This window comes from Dermochelys coriacea, chromosome 12, assembly GCF_009764565.3.
Source record: "Dermochelys coriacea isolate rDerCor1 chromosome 12, rDerCor1.pri.v4, whole genome shotgun sequence".
NCBI lineage: Eukaryota > Metazoa > Chordata > Testudines > Dermochelyidae > Dermochelys > Dermochelys coriacea.
Genome location: NC_050079.1, coordinates 35,789,477 through 35,806,652, shown reverse-complemented (window position 1 = coordinate 35,806,652; position 17,176 = coordinate 35,789,477). Strand labels below are relative to the sequence as shown.

The 17,176-nt window shown below is 42.0% G+C and overlaps 1 protein-coding gene across 3 annotated transcripts in view; it reads right to left on the bottom strand.

Moving 5' to 3' along the window:
• Positions 1-1,550: 1,550 nt before the first annotated feature.
• KLHL36 (kelch like family member 36) overlaps positions 1,551-17,176 on the bottom strand; it is a 32,328-nt gene continuing 16,702 nt past the window's right edge. For all 3 annotated transcript variants that reach the window (XM_043495137.1, XM_038368289.2, XM_038368288.2), the window contains exons 3-5: positions 15,067-16,140; positions 13,763-13,920; positions 1,551-5,060 (exon numbers count right to left, since the gene is read on the bottom strand). In XM_043495137.1, coding sequence (XP_043351072.1) covers positions 4,505-5,060; positions 13,763-13,920; positions 15,067-16,140 — 1,788 coding nt within the window. In that variant the 3' untranslated portion in view covers positions 1,551-4,504. The remainder of the gene's footprint in view (positions 5,061-13,762; positions 13,921-15,066; positions 16,141-17,176) is intronic.

Below are 17,176 nucleotides of genomic sequence, written 5' to 3'. Positions count from 1 at the left end.
GAGGAGACTGTGACATCACATCTTTGTCTTCCACCCTGCTCCACTTCTCTGGACTGTGATTTCTAACAACAAAGAAGCTTTGAACATAGGACTGATAACCCCAATCTTTTGGGTGATCCAGAGAGACTTCCTGCAAGCCAGCAGACTTACCATCACTGCGTATTATCCTGATCTACAGATTGTGAAATCAATTATAAAGTATAGGATTCCTTTAATCATTTAATAACTCTCTTATTTTATTAAAAACCCTTTAGTTTAATTACTAAAGGAATTGGCTGCAGCATGATTTTGGGGCAAGATCTAAAGCATAGAGTGACCTGGGGTGATTTATGTAACTTTTCCTCAGGGTGCCCCCACATTTTTGTTACCAATATTGAAGTTACCAATGTTAATTCCTTGACATGGTAATGCCAGGGTGTATTTGTATGGGAAAGAAAGGAAGAGAGCATTTTAATAGTTGGCTTGAATAAAAATCTTAAATTCTATAGCACTTTGTATTAGGTGCCTTCTCAAAATGAGATAAGAAATAGTTACTTATCCCCATTTTGTGGGGGGGGGGGGAGAAAGGGAAACCGAGGCAAGAAGAAGTTATGTGATTTGCAAAGATCACAAATTAAGTCTGTGAAAGCAATGGGCACAGAAGGTTTCTGACAACACAATGTTCTAGCTTACACGTCTCCACTCTCCTGATCCTCAACCAACCTTTTCTGGTTGATTGGCAAAATACCCATCTGGTTTATGAAAACACACAAAAAAAGTATGAATTCACTGGGTCCCAGGACATCATAGAGTGAGAGTCTTATTCCAAAGTATTTCAGTATGGAGAAGCTGTGTTTACAAGTCACTTTAAAATGCAATGTGCCATAGTTCAATAATCCTCTTAATATGTATTTAATGAGGCAAGTAGGCCATACAAATAAGTAGATAGATACCAATTTCATTAGGAGTACTGACCCCCATTAGGGTCTGTAGCTACAAATAGTAATAATCTATTCTTTTGACAGGTGTAAATTATTTATGTAAATAATGCATAGTACACCCCCAAAATATTCTGTAATAGCATCTGATCTTGCAAGGACTCTCTTGAGTAGCCCCTGACTTCCATGGTGCTATGTGAATAAGGGTTACTCCCCACACTAAGAATTTGTAGTACTGGGCTTATATTTTGCATAACCAATTAAGTTTTGTACTATGGATTCACTAGGGCTTGATCCAACTCAGTGAAATATTCTTTTTGACTCCATTGGAAACTGAACTGGGTCCTCTATGTTTTGGCTATCAAATGCTTTGCTGAGAAGGGGGGCAAGATCAACTGTTTTTTGGTGTCTTTGGATTTGCCAGATACAAATTAGTGTGCTTCTACTCCCTCAAAAATGTAATTAATTGAGCCACAGTAGGATTAGCTATACCTTGTCCAATTTAAAAAGTTTGTGCTCACACTATTGAGACCACCTCTGAAATAGTTACAAAAAGAATTACTTCCTTTCAGGTGATCAATAAAGAGGAAAAAACAAACAGTTAGGGTGTAAACCAATGCACACAAAGAGGAATAAAGTCTGAAACTCTTAACATGTTTTATTTTTCAAACTGTAAACACATCAAGAATGTAACACACAAGCATATATAATTAAAACAAAACCAAAAAAAATATGAAAAGCAGCCAATTATTAGAAACAAAGAAGTGTCTTGGGGCATCTTTGTTATGTATTTACACATGAAAAGGGTTGTACAAAGATGAAGTAGGAGTTGCCAGTCAACAAACAAGTTTGCAGATACCTAAATCATCTATTCGGTTTGTTCTAACTAAAATGTTCCCTTATCTCTTTTTAGGAACAATTAAAAATAACTACTTCCTCATGCAAAGTAAAAGGTATCATTACTGCACATAGAGGACTTTTTGTAACTTGTTAAATGTAATAGTTTCTATTGTTTAAGAAAAACACCCAAAGATATCCAGAGGGTTTTTACCACTTATATACCTCAAGTCAGTTTTCTTCAATCTTTTTGTGCCACAAGGCATCATTTGTTTCCTTTCTTTCACTCCAGCTATTCACAAGGTGCCACTTTCAATACAAAAAGAAAATATATATGATTCCTATCGATGGATAAAGAGGACCCAAAATTCCCCAAACTCCAAATGATGTTGAAAATGATTTGTCTTTTATAGTGCAAACAACTTTTTCTGAGAAGAATTTTCACATTAATGAGGCAAATACACCCCAGTAGCAAAAAGTAGGCAGGACATCCCTTATACGTGGGATAAAAGGAAAAAGGCAGATCTGAAGTACATGGTTATGTTGCACACTGATGGAGATGTGGATGGAGGGGGACTTGGAAGGAATTTAGAGAAAATGGATCAATAGCACCAAAGAAGAACTTTAAATCAGGCTCTTGAAATCCACTCAGTGGATCACTGAATGACAATAAAAGAGCGTTTATCAGCATGTCTGACTATCTGAACTGCCAGTGAAAGCCTTACAATAGTCACAATTATAGACCTGACAATGCTGCGAATGTAAATGCTGCTTTAACAGCTGCATTGCATCATAACTGACTATACACAAAGCCTGAAAGAGCCAACAAATTATGAGTTCCTGACTATAACAATAGGACCACAATTATAGGGCAGGAACTTCAATAGTAAACAACATAATATGGCAAACTAGAGACTAGGTATTAGCAAAATGTGTTATAAAAAGTACAAAAGTTTCAAAAATTTCTAAAAATTGCTTTGTGTTGGGATGAGAAATAGTAATCTGTGGCCTGGAATTATTATTTATTGTTGTTATAAAAATTACAGAGACTATATGAGATGGCTGGTTCTTAACTTCTTGCAAATCAAACAAAAGGCCCATTTGTAAACTGCTCTGGGGTGAATGCTTGAAGGCTGGCCAGACAATTGGTAAATTTAAATACTTGCAGTAGACACAACCCTGCCAGTGGAAGAAGGAATGACAGAAGGATTGTACACGGTGGGTAATGCACTCTACAGGAATCAGAGTAGTAGCCGTGTTAGTCTGTATTCGCAAAAAGAAAAGGAGGACTTGTGGCACCTTAGAGACTAAGGTGCCACAAGTACTCTTTTTCTTTCTACAGGGATGTGATTTCTAAAGTACACAAGCATGTTGTGCATTAGTCAGTCTGTGTTAATCCTGCTGGTGAACTTTCACACAAGACTGTTTAAACCAGCACTGGGTTAAAGTGCACTGGCAGGGTCTACAATCAAAATTTCTTTAGTGTGGTGGGCATAAGTCAGATTCCCTTGATATTACTCCAATATATGATCGTCCCACTAGTTCAGTCATCTGTGCCCCAAATGGCATCCCAAGAATCCACCTCAAACTTTTCCCCATGTTAAGCCCATTCTTCCAAGAGGAACAGTGTTGCAGCCACCTGACCAAGGACTGCGGGGTTAGATTCTCATCCAGAGTCTGTTAATGGCCCCTTGGGCTGACTGGTAGAGGTCATCACTGCTAGACCCGTGCTAAATTCATCAGTTCCCAGCTCCTGCAAACTTTTTTTCCCTATCCCATTGCCCTTTGTAGGATGGGTTTGCTGTTTGTCTCAAGTTCATTTTGAGCTTTTGATTTCAACACCTTCCCTTTCCCAATAACTGACAGTGAAGTCTACTTGTCTCACCTGGTTTAAAGTAAGGACCAAGTTCTATGTAACTTCTGCCTAAAATCCATTCAGATTCTCTGAAAGGTTTACAAAGCCTGGTCCTGAATTAGGAGAAATCAACAAAACCAAACTTGGTATTGGGTTTTGTCATGAAAGTTTTGCACAGTTCTAGTCATTAACAAGCGACGTAAATGTTACGTTACGTCCCCTGCATCTTGTAGACCATTGCACCACTGAAAAGACCGATGGAGCTCACAAACTGAGCACAGACCAGTTATATGGCCATGTCTGGACCAGAGCACTCACACTTTGGTCACTTAATAATATCCTCTGAAACTTAAGAGTACAGAAGTGTCATTTGCTTACCAAGATGCCTTGGTATACGTATACTTTGAATGGTTACTCATGCATACCAGAAATCTGATACTCACAACTCTAGAACATATTGTAAATTAAAATTTAATGAAAAAAAAAATCAGGATTTACAACAAAATCCATATCAGTTTTCAATAGCAACTGCTTCTAGACTTCTCTTTGTAACTTCAAGCCGATGTTTGGTCCTCTTTTCCCTCCCCATCATTTAATTTTTTTAGCCAAAAGAAGTTTTCAATTTTTAAAAATTTTTACCTTTATTATTATTAGTGTGTAAAAAGCTAAGAACCACAGAAGTAACAGACTACACCTAAATGTATGGGACGGGTAGCATAGCACCCTTTGCAACCTCACCACCATTTAGTAGTAGTAGTTACCTTCACGTGACTCTCACCCAAAGATGTTTGACCACAAGTTCTCTAAGGTTTCAGAAACTGTTTTCTTTTTTCCTTTTTTTTAAAAAAAATGAAGATTAGAAAGAGATGATTAGTTACAAGGTTCCCAAGCTGTGTCATCTTCCTCGATCCTGATGCTTCTTCGTTTTTGTCTTTTTCTTTTTGTCCTCCTTTCTGGGTTTCAGTGCACAGACGCATGCAGACACACCAGCAATAGCTTTGGGAAGGTCAGTTCCTCTGTACCACTTGTTTTTCTCCTTGTCATACACCTGAACAGTTTTGGAGAAGACAGTGTCTTCCCAGCTATAACCTCCAAGAATATAAATCTTGCCTTCCCAGACTGCCACTCCAGACTCACTGTTTGCTTGAAACAAGGGAGAGACTCTGGTCCACTGGTTACACTGAGGGCTGTAAGACTCCACGCTCAGAATGTCAAAACGTGCCATGGTTTCTATGTTGTCATCACTGCCGCCAATGGAATAGATATTGTCCTCCAAGGTGCACATACTGTGCCAACCCCGAGCAGTGATCATTGGCCGCTTTTCTTCCCAGACATCTGTGCGGTAATCATAGCAAAGGAGATTTTTTCTATAGGGACCGATTTGGTAATCATGGCCCCCTGAGATATAAACAAATTCCTTGCAGACAGTGCCAGCATGCCCATAGGTAAACCTAGGATAGGCAAACAACAACAACAACAACTTAGTGGTTTTGCAGACTAGTGCAAATATTTAACAGTGATTGTTAAATATCAGTGCAGCCCATACAGTGAAGAGGTGAGTTATTTCATATCTGTTACATTTAAAAGTAATATTTAAAATTGAACTAAATTATAATAAAGTTAGTTATTCAACGGGGGTCCACTAAAGAGTAGTTTGGGCATATGCTTTTGTGGGTAAAAAACCCACTTCTTCAGATGCATGGAGTGAAAATTACAGATGCAGGCATAAATATACTGACTTCATGTGTCAGTATACAGATGCAGGCATAAATGTACTGACACATGAAGTCAGTATATTTATGCCTGCATCTGTAATTTTCACTCCAGGCATCTGAAGAAGTGGGTTTTTTACCCACAAAAGCTTATGCCCCAATAAATCTGTTAGTCTTTAAGGTGCCACCGGACTCCTCGTTGTTTTTGTGGATACAGACGTATACGGCTACCCCTCTGATACTAAAGAGTAGTGTTTGTTCAACTTTCTCAGAAGCATGAAAAAGCTTTAGGAAACAGCAGAAGTAGCATTGCTCTCGCTAGTATTATTAAGTAAGTAAGTAATAAAGTGTTTGGGTCTATTAAAGTCACAAGGAAAGTGTGGAGGAAAAATAAGAAAGGAAGATTTGCTGGGCAAGGAGTAGTTATTAAGGTTTTATGGGAGCAGTGGTATCATCGGAGAGTGTCGTTCCTTTGGCTTCCAGGAGATGGAGTGTAACTCATGGAGAGTCTAGCCTGTGCTAAATTTAGGATTGAAAAGTGGCGTTATATGAAAATAAAGACAATTCACTAACTGAGTGGTTTTGAAAATCCCACAATCATCTTTGACTTAACTTGACTTCCATTGACATCAACTCCCATTGACTTCAACAGAAGCAGAGTTAGACCAACGATGAGCGTTTTTGAAAAATCTCACCCTAAATCTGTATGCCAGAGAGGACTTGCTAACCATAGCATGGGCCAGGTAACATCATCATCCATAGAAAAACAACTTCACAGTACCTAGAGCCTTAAATTGCTTTATCGCCCTTTTTAAAAAAGGAGATCGGATTCTGACAGAAGCCAGTTACCTCAGAAAGAAGTACCCACAACTGCAAACAACAACTGTAACTTTTTCCTGGGGATTTTTTGTTAGTTTGAGAGTCCTTGATGATAGTCCACAAACTCAATCCTCAGAGCTCCCATTCCCAAAATTTAGGAAAACATTGGTTTAGATTTGCCAATCAGAGAAATATTCAAGTTTAAATCAGCCGGGGGGGGGGGGGGAGGTTCTACATTCCTCATTTGCAAACAGGACCACTGTTCTGGGATACCCTATAAATCTAAATATGGAATATGACCAGAAGATCCAGGACTGTTTGGAATAAAGCTTAAGGAGGCACAGCAAAAGTCACCTGTTTAAATTACTTCTGTTTTAATTTTGCTATCAAAATTGCTGATGACTGTGAATATGCAAAAAAAAATATCTAGAGAGTTTTATTTCCTAGAACAGCAAACCAAGCTCAGAAAACTGTCTCAGGCTCTATAGCAAGAGTGCTCCGTGACAGGAAATCTAAAGAGAATTCTGAGGCTGTGCCCGTTACTTTGTTGTAAGTTTACAAAATAGTTGCAACTAAATAGTGGGTTAAATAAAAACCAGAACTGAAGATGTATAGAAGAAGTATCAGATTATTAGAATTCTCTCACTCACCACCCCCTAAAAAGACAAAACAACCCTCCAACACACACACACACACACACACACACACACACACACACCCCTGCATGCATCTATTTCAGAAGCAGCTAATTCTTAGACAGTTATATTTCCCCCCATTCTTGCCATATAAGAATTCAACATTTCTATAAAGTTCTGCTACAGCAGAAATAGATGATAGTTAAAAACACTTCCCTCCTACCAGAAATCTGGGATTGCCATAAAGGAATTGGCAGAGGATGCTATGATTAGCTCTCTCTACTCTCTCATTTGAGTCCAACATATATCTCTGTAACAAAGACATGGACAGCTGGTAAATTCAGTCTAAAACCAGAAGCGCACACTACTTCCTACAGGGTGACTTGCATCCCTCCAGCCCCATGTATTCTTGTAATGCAGCTATTAAAAACCATGATTCCTGAAGCAGTTATTTTAACTTCACACTGAAGTGGTTTAAACAATGTTAGGCCTAACCCTATGACAGCTGAATCCATATTAAAATCATTTTAGCATGAAATGATTTAAAACCATGCTTAGGACTCAATGTGGACAGAACCTAAGAGTTGTTTTTATTTCACAGAGCAAGATTCTTTCTCAGCTACAGACTGCAAACTCTTTGGGCCCACTACCTTAGCTTCTTCCACATCTGTATAGTGCCAAGACCAAAGAAAACATGTCCTCCCTACACATGTCCTCGCCTCACAAAACTAACTGAGTTTATAGACGATGCTGAGCATCCGCTGCCCTCATTTAATACAACAGGAGCTGGGGGGGTGCTCAGTAGCTTTGAAAAGAAAAAAAAAAACACAAAACAAAACAAACCCCGTACAGGCCAAATGAGCTGCCCTTACACCCAGTGTTGCATTCTGTGGTACTGCTGACGTGGACAGGATCAACAATGGCTGATCTCAGCGCCCATCACAGCAAATCAGTCCACCATGGTTTTTTGTTTGTTTTTAGAGACCATTCTACTGACACTGAATGAACTCGGCTGACTTTTACCTATACCAACATGTTGGATCATACTAAAGAAGTTCTGTATTAAAATCACAAATGAGTTTGATTCCCCATAGTTTAAATTTCAGGGTATTACTAATTAAGAGGTCTCTTGGTTTTTGGTACTGTTTCTCTCCCTCTGTGTGTGAAACTTGCAAGCTGCTAATTGTGTTAGTACATTCTAAGACAGAGTCTGTTCTCAAAGCAATTCTTTGTAACAACACCACACAGAGAGAGACTCAGAGCAATACTCTGTAACAACAGAAACAGTACCCAGAGACTCCCTGCCCTTTTGTTGTATTCATCTCGCTTTGTTAACAATTGTGATTAAAATAGAGGATGTATGTGGATGGATGCTTGGTGTAGATAATAACTGAATGATCAGGGAGGTGCCAGCCTAAGAACCGGTGTCCATTGGCTGAAGAAGGCGCCAAGTGGAAATAACCAGAGGACCCCCAGAGGGCAGACTGGAATCCACCCAACAGCCTCAAGAATGGGAGAACCAAAGAACAAGATAACATCTGGCAGCACGGAGCCGTCAGGAATGTGACATCTGCTGACTAATTCAGCAACAGCATGATGAAGCAATTCCCATAGACTGGCATAGAAAGAAATTCCTATAAAAATGGATTCTAGAAAGTGAGAACTTTGGGGTCTGATTCTGCAAACCAGCATCAGATGCGCATCTGACAAGGCCCTAGCAGCATCAGATGCGCATCTGACAAGGCCCTGCTCCCTCCTCATGTCCAGGCCACCTGGCTAGTGGCTTGGCATGAGCAACTCTAAGGCTGGTAACTATGATAACAACCTTGCAGAACCTCTGTGTGTGTGTGTGTGTGTGTGTGTGTGTGTGTGAATAAATATGAAATTGAATGGAATATTATAGCTATAAATAACTGCTTACTATCACCCTTTCTGTATTCACAATAACTGTGGCATTTTGCCTTTTCTCCTTTAATAAGATCCTGTTGGTTTTTATTTTATTGGTATAACAAACAGGACAGCAGAGCTTAGTAATGGCTGAGCAAGGAACCGCTCCCCTCAATCACAGCTGGAAAATCTAGCATAGACACAGCCATGGAAAACGCCCTAAGATTTCTCCTTTCTGCCTTCTGACTGCTGAACAACTTCACTGGATAGCATGAGTTCTACTGTAGGCAGATTCCTGTGAAGCATCAAGTTGTCCATCACGTCATTACCTTCCAACACAGCAGACAATCTGCTGAAACAGCTTAGTCATGTTTCAGCTAATCTGACTTAAAACGTGCTTGTCCACAGCCACACAAACCAAGCAGACTCTGAAATCATAGCAAATGGCTCAAAACATAGTGTGCACACACACTTAGCTTTTGTCACCTTGAATTCTGCGCAAATGCCACTGCTTAAGCCTTTGAAACAGACGTGGGGTATAACAGGACTGCAGCAGTTTTAGCACAACAGGGCCCAGTCATGCTCCCACTGAAGGCACCAGGCATTTTGCCATATGGTGTCTAAGGGAATGTGGTCAGACCTGCTGAGCAGAGGTATTCAGGAAGAAATGGTTTCAAGCCACAATATCAATTAGAGGTGCCATGCCATCCTTCTCCTGATGCAATGCAGCATGAATTACAGCTTCTACTGCAGTGGAGCCATCTAGCGACTCCGAGAAAACCTCAAGATTTCTCTTAAAAAAAAAAAATAATTGGAAGAGCAGCACACTCTTCACCTGATTTTCTGAGGGCCACAACTCCAAGTCAATGGTAGCTGCAGGTGCTCATTGTTCAATGTTAGATGGTGTCTGTCCTGCAAAAATATTCCTGATATTATTAAGGTGGTCTGACACTTCCCATTATAAGATCCTGTTTTCAGCTGCTTATAATTTTGCCAAACTTTAACCATTTGGGCTGAAATTTTCCATGCTAAGTGTCTGCCTCAGATGGAATTTAAAAATCAGGCAAAAAGGTTTAGCCATTTCCAAGTATCAGGCTGAGGTTTTGTTTTGCTCATGTCAAAAATTCTAGCAACCTTTTCTTTCAATAGGGTGAGCACCACCATACTTTAGATCTAGGACTTAAAATATGGCAAGGGGGGGAGGGAAGTAGGCCTTTGTATCAAGGTTTCACAGTATCTATGAAAATCTTTCCAAATTTGGCAAAAATGTAATATAATTTGCACCTGCCCAGGAGAAACTTCTTCAATTTTAGCAGCTATAATCTTCAATGATTCTGTCCTCGCTGAGCATGCTCCAAGCCCTGACAGCTCCTACTGCTGGCCAGACCACGCATGTGCTACCCACACCAAGTGACGGAGCATGGGCCCTCTAATAGAAGCCTATAGGGGTGAAGCTTTCCTTGCAATTACTGCTCCAGTCCAGGGTGGGGCCAGGCTGGAGGGGGTGTGGGAAACTGACAGAGCAGGAGGGGTGTGTGCAAAGATTGAAACGGGCTGAACACGGATATTGGGATTTGAAACCAGGGGAGTATGGGACAGGGGAGACTGGGACTGGTTGGGCAAAGAAACTGGGAGCTAGTCTGTTGTGGGGATGGGTGTGAACATGATACAGATTGGTGAGGAGCTGGGGGAGAGACCGGAAACTGGCTGACAAGAAGACTGGAACTAAGAACCAGTGTGTGTGTGTGCTGAGGGAGAAATGGGGCTTGGAGGACAGGAAACCGATCTGACAAAGAAACAGGAAGAACTACCACTGGGTCAGCAAAGAAACAGAGAAGGAACTGGGGGTGGAGGTTGGAGACTGAGTGGAGAGGGAGGGGAAGAGGCAAATCGGACAAGGAACCTGGAGGAGGAAAACTAGAACTGGCTGGGCAAGGGCAATGGGACTGGTACAAGGAGCCGGAAAGCGAAGAGAGAGGACTGGGACAGGGACAGATTGGAGGGAATGGGACAGACAGGGTCATGGTTGGGGGGGGAGCAAGGGGAGATGCAATGATCTGTAACTACTAGAAAACACTCCCCTCCAGAGCCTATAACGCAACCCAAGATTACAGAGCCTCACCATTCCTCTGCTGTCAGCAAATAATTGTGAACCCCACTGGCAAAGCGTGCGTCTCATCCCCCTTTAGTGTTGGTACACAGAGGATGACAATCTACTACTGCTATCAGTTACTCCTTTAGCTCAAGTGGCAGAAGTCTGTGCAGAAGATCTAAAGGTTCCAATCCTGCCGATGAGCCCATGTGGGTGTCAATATGATGCCACATAATGCAATTTCTGTTTTTTTCAGTTTACTTTAAAAACATCCACAAACTAGGAAATTACACATACCAAAAAACCATGTGACCAAATAGTATGTGGACATGTAATTAGAGACTATCATAATGAATATCCACAAGGGGGCCAAATTAAGGCTGAATGAACCACACATTTGCTAACTTCTGAGTGCTTGACTAGGCTATCTTAATAATGTTCTTTCAATGCAGTGTTTGTGCGTGTCTGCAAAATGCTATCCAGTCCCTATTAGTAACTTCTTATCTGAAGGACAAGTTCTCACATGGTGGAGAGAAAGCTGGCTGGTTGAAAGCAGGTGACTCCTCTTCCTTATTCCTAGGCTAGGGCAAAATTCAATTTTTGTTTTTGTCCGTTTCAATGATTAATATAGATTTTTTTATTTTAAGTTTTACAGTTGTGGGAAAATAAGAGTGGGGGAAGGGTTAAGGTGGCGATGATAGTAAGGCTGCAAGGGGCTCCCTGCAAAGCTGTGGGGCCCAGAATATCCAGCTGCAAGGTGCGGGGAAGGCTGTGGTCCTGGCCCGGCTGTGTGGAGACCCCCGGCTGGGACTGCAAGGAGGACGACAAACCCCCAGTGATGAGGCAGGCCACCCTGCTCCTGAATGGCTCCATCCCCAGGCAGGAACCATCCTACCGCTGGAGGCTCGTCCTCCTCCTCACAGCTCTAGCCGCCAGTCTCTGCCCTGCCCCACCAGGACCGCAGTCTTCCCCTCATCTTGTGCTTGCAGGGATCCAATTTCACCAGCCCCATGGCTGTACATGGAGCCTTCTGTAGGCGCAAGATGCAGGGCAGGGAAAGGGGTGGGAGGCTTCATTCATGCTGACTGTTACCGATGAATTTTTGTTGATTTCAGCACCAGTTGAAATCAACGTCTACCAAGGGCCATTGATTTATATTAAATCCTGCCAGACCTCCTTATTTCCAGCTGCTAAAAGTTCCATTAAGAAACAGATAAAAATATATTGTTCTGAGCTGGATGGACCTTGTTATGGGTGGAGTTAAAACCATCCCGTAAGGCAAAAACTGCATGGGAACCTGTCCAGGAGCTTTTGGCCGAGTATTGTTTGGGGGGGGGGGGTGGGGGGAAGTCAGAACAGAAAAACTGGGAAAGACAGAGGGAAGGAGAGAGAGAGAGAGAGAGCGCTCACCTAAAAAGCAACTGAGAGCCTGGTGAGTGACCCTGGGGAAAGGTTTTTTGGGCCAGAGGGGCAGGCTAAAAGAGTGCTCTTGGTGCTGAGCAAAAGAAGCTGTTTCCTGCTATTTGTTTTCTTCTGCATTCAGAGAGACTTCACTTTGTTCATTCTTTTTGTAATGTAACAAAACTGCAAAGAAAATACCAGACTCCACCAATTTCTACTTCCAACTGGAACATTTCCAAGCCTGCAAAAAACTTTGACTAGCCACTCAGGTCAAAAAGAGACAGCAATATTAACATACTTGCAGAACTTCACTTACACATAACAGTAATTGCTGTAGTTGCCACAGGAACATTATTTGACCCTGAAGGGGAGGGTGTGGGTAGCATTGTCCACAACTGTATTAAAATGTCATCCACATGTGATCTAGGGGGTGGCTTTCCATAGCACAAATGGCAGTTAGGCCGTTAACTCTCATTTGTGCAGAAACCTCTCCCCTATACCCAGGAGGCTGGGGGATTTGATGGTATTTAATCTCAACGGCCAGACCTGCACACATGTGCGGAAGAATATCTGCCTCTTCTTTCTCAGGCGCACTGAGCCCTGTTGTTGGTCCAGGTCGTATTCACATAGCTACATGTGTCCAATACTTAACTGGAAAAAGGAGTCCTCTCTGCCATCCAGGTCTACACTAGCTGTCTAGGACTCTGAAATTTGGCAGCTAGGGACTGAACCGTTAGCATCAGAGAATAAGAAACACACCACAAATCCTAGGCAAAGTAGACTCTGAAGCGTTCTGTTGGAGATACCACCTAACAACAACCAAGCAAATGTGACCACTGAAATCATAGGCTGCTGTGCATTCTGGTAGCACAACATAAGCAGCAGCTACCTTTACGAACCTCAAAGACTCATGCAGTATCATGACACCAACATCTGAACAGGCATTTGCCAACGCATATCCAAATGAACTGCCACCATACCAGTGGGAAAGATCTCACTACCACCTTCAAAACGTAACTTCCCTGAAGTTCTCGGTATCAATTTGGGATATAAGTAAAATTGAGTGTTAATGGTGCTCACAGTACAATTAAAGCATCCTCAAAAGTGAAATAGCTAAGTTTTAACTTGGACTGCATATCTGTGGCACATCATCTATGCCTGGATCTCTCCATATTGGTATGTGTACAAGCAGCCAGCATGAAAATACCTGTAAGGAAGAGCAGGTGGCAAAAAGCCCAAAATAGAGGACACAAAAAACAGGGTGCTAAAAGGTAGCCAAACAAATAATGCCTTGCACCGAGATCTAAACAATCTGAAGGGATTCCACTGAGACCAGCCTCAGGAAAGACAGTCTACAAACACAGAACATGAAAGGAGAAGGCCCTTTTCCTTGCCCTGTTACAGCAGTAACCTCAAGGTGGAGACCAAAGACAACGCCAGTGGATCTCAAATTCATGGCCTTGAGGAGACAGCTGCTTTGATATCATGGGCTCAGATTATTCCTCTTTTTCCCTCCCAGGATACTCACATATAGGACTGAACACAGTGGATCTTGGAGAGTTCTTTTCTTTAAGGAAAACATGGTTTTCTAAACAGACCACTGTTACCTTGGCAAACCTGCTATATAAGACCAGGTGTCTTTTTGAGGGCTATAGGTCTCAGCTGAAGAAAGAGCCCCATTTTCATTCCTCCCACCAACAGCTACCAGCATATCTGTAATGGCTGCAAGATAGAAATCTACTCGTCGTTGTCTCATGGAGGCAACCTGCAAAATAAATAAATAAAATAAAATGCCGACATCCTCAAATCAGTAAGTAAGTTTCAGAAGATTTGTTTCCTCCTATGAGTTTTTAAAAGGGCTGCTATTTGTGTTTGCCATACATATTAAGACAACAATAAAACTTTGCTCTTCTGAGGCACATGATACATTAGCATTGAAGTTAAAGTCATAGAGGGATAATGGAAAGCATCTAAAGCTGTAGCTACCCTTGGAGCTAAGGGTGTGATTCCCAGCTTGCGTAGACATACTCACGCTAGCTCTCTTCGAGCTTGCATGCTAAAAATAGTAACATAGCTGTGGCAGCACGGGCAATGGCTTGGCCTAGCTGCCTTGGGTAGAAACCCACCTGGACTGCATGGATATGCACTTGGGGCAACTAAGTTGCTGCCCATGCTACTGCGGCTACACGACTATTTTTAGCTAGCTTGATAAGAGCTAGCACAAGTATGTCTACACGAGCTGGAAATCACACCGCTAGCTCCAAGTGCAGATATAGCCAAAGAGACAAACCACTCTATATCTTAGTGATACACGGCTCATCTCACAATACTCTGTGCGCCCTGAGATACTGCGATCAACTCAAACATTGAATCCCAGGGGGTTCTGAGTACACAAAGAATGGAAGATCAGTCCAAAATGTAGCATCGGTTTAATATTGGGAGGGAGGGGGTTCTCTACTCAGACATGGAAGGGGAAAGACTCGATCCAATAGATGTTTTCCATCTTTAATTATTCTGATCCCTGTATGGCATTAAAATCTTGCATAGTGGTCCTCGTACAGCACTTTGGGCCAGATTTTCATAGGTGCTTTGGCACCTAAAGATGTAGATGGGTGCCAAATGGGATTTTCAGAAGTGTCTAAGCAGGCTAGGAGTGGAAAATCTGGCCCTTCATCATTACCAATTTTTGAAATGTCATAGTCTTTCACTATGTAACTGTCTTTCACTGGTGTAACTACAATATTCATAGCAGTTATCCAATTAGCTGTTTCTACTGAGGGGGTGTTTGTGTTTGAAACATAAATATGGGGGTATACTTTAGTGCCCATCACGAGCATTCTTCCACCAAAAGAGATAAAAATAAGTATTAAGAACTTTAAAAGAATAAGATATAATACAGCTTGAGTCTCACCTTTATCCACTGGTTACAGCGGGGATCATACCTATATAGAAGATTTGAAGCTGCATCCCCTCCATTGTCTCTTGAAAAGCTGCCTCCAGCTATGAAGATGAAACCTCCCAGCACTGCAACACAGTGGTGACTTCGCCTGGCTGGGAGTGGTGTTTCTGTTATCCATTGCCCCTTTTTGGTGTCCAGGAAGCAGGTATCATCGCTTAACTCCAGGCACCGTTCCGAAACCTCCCCACCCACAAAGAGGAGCCTCTCTTCGTTTGTACGCAAAGCTGTCCGCTTGTTCTGGAGCACTGGCTGGGCTGTGACATTGTTATGATAGTTCACTGCTTCTTCTATAAACCCCTCACAGTTTGCTTCCTTTGGGAGAAGAGAGCAGACAGCAGGCTTGACTCGATGGAGGAGGTCACTCTTCGGTATCAAGGGAAAATGAATGTTGTCCAGTACCTGGTAAGCCTCGTTTTCTCTTTCCGGGTATTGTGTCAGCCATTGCAAGGCAGCCTGCAGCAAGTCATGCTCACATTCCTGCTGCACGTTGCTGCTCCCCAGATACTGGCACAGTTTTTGAATGGAAATGTTCTGCAGGAAATTAGGCGTGAAAGAGAGCGTGCCAAAGTTCTGCAGGATAAAAGAATCGATGTAGGAATCCAGGCGTTTCAGGTTGTAAATAGAGGCCAGCTCTTGAAGGTACAGGTAGTTCTCCTCGCTGACCTCATTTTCGAGATACTCACAACAGAAGTCAACCACCTTCCAGATCTGCAGCAGGTGAGCTGTTTCCAGAACATAATCAATGTTGCCACCATCTAAGGACAGCTCACTGCCATATAGGAAATCCACTACAGCTTTGAGACCAATGTAAGAGGCTCCAAATAGTTCAACCTCTTTTTGATAGGCCTCTCGCATGCCAATGGTGAACATGGAATTGAAGTAGTCACTGCAAACAGCCAGAAGATTCCGGTGGGCAGGGACTCTTTGTTCATCCACCACCAGAATAATATCACAGAAAAGTCCTTGGTGTCTCTGCTCATTCAGACTCTGAAGGACTAGACTAGAGTGGTCAGCCCATCTGTACACCTGAAATAAAGAATTTCACTATATAAATCCATGGTAGGCTCACACCTTGAATACTACATGCAGTTCTGACCACCCTATCTCAAAAAAGGTGTATTAGAATTGGAAAAAGGTACAGAGAAGGGCAACAAAAATGATTACGGGTATAGAACAGCTTCCATCTGAGGAGAGATTAAAAAGAGATGAGTAAGGGGGGGATATGATGGAGGTCTATAAAATCATAAACGGTGTGGAGAAAGTGAATAAGGAAGTCTTATTTACCCCTTCACATAACACACGAATGATATTATGAGATTAATAGGCAGCAGCTTTAAAACAAACATAAGAAAGTACTTCATACAACGCACGATCAGCCTGTGACACTGATTACTAGGGGATGTTGTGAAGGCCAAAAGTATAACTGGATTAAAAAAAAAAAAAGGGAATTAGAAAAGTTCATGGTGGAAAGGTCCATCAATGGCTATTAGACAAGATGGTCAGGGATACAACCCCATGCCCCAGGTGTCCCTAAACCTCAAATTGACAGAAGCTAGGACTGCATGACAGGAGACAGATCACTTGATAATTGCACTGTTCTGTTCAGTCCCTCTGAAGCACCGGTCTTTGGCTATTGCCAGAAGACAGGATACTGGGCTATATGGACCATTTGTCTGATGCTATCTGGCCATTCTTATGTCCTTAGAAATGATATCAGACAGCAGCTTCCTTCAGTAGATGAAGTGTTCATCCTCACATAAGAGCAGATACTCTTTCACCAGGTATAGTATATATAAGGAAAGAAAACATTTTTTTACTCTGGGTTCAGTTTAGATGCCAATTTGGCGTAGTCAGCCCTGGCATAAAACAATGTACTTGAAGCACAAGCTTCTTCAAGAAACTACATCACTTCACCTTTTCCTATGGTACATTTCTGCCATCATTTCCTCCTACTTGGTCAATGCTGTATCTAAACCTCCTTCATGAATGAAACATTTATGGGGCCAGGTTCACATTACTGGTACAACTATACCAGAAAAGCACTCTTATAGTATACCAACAG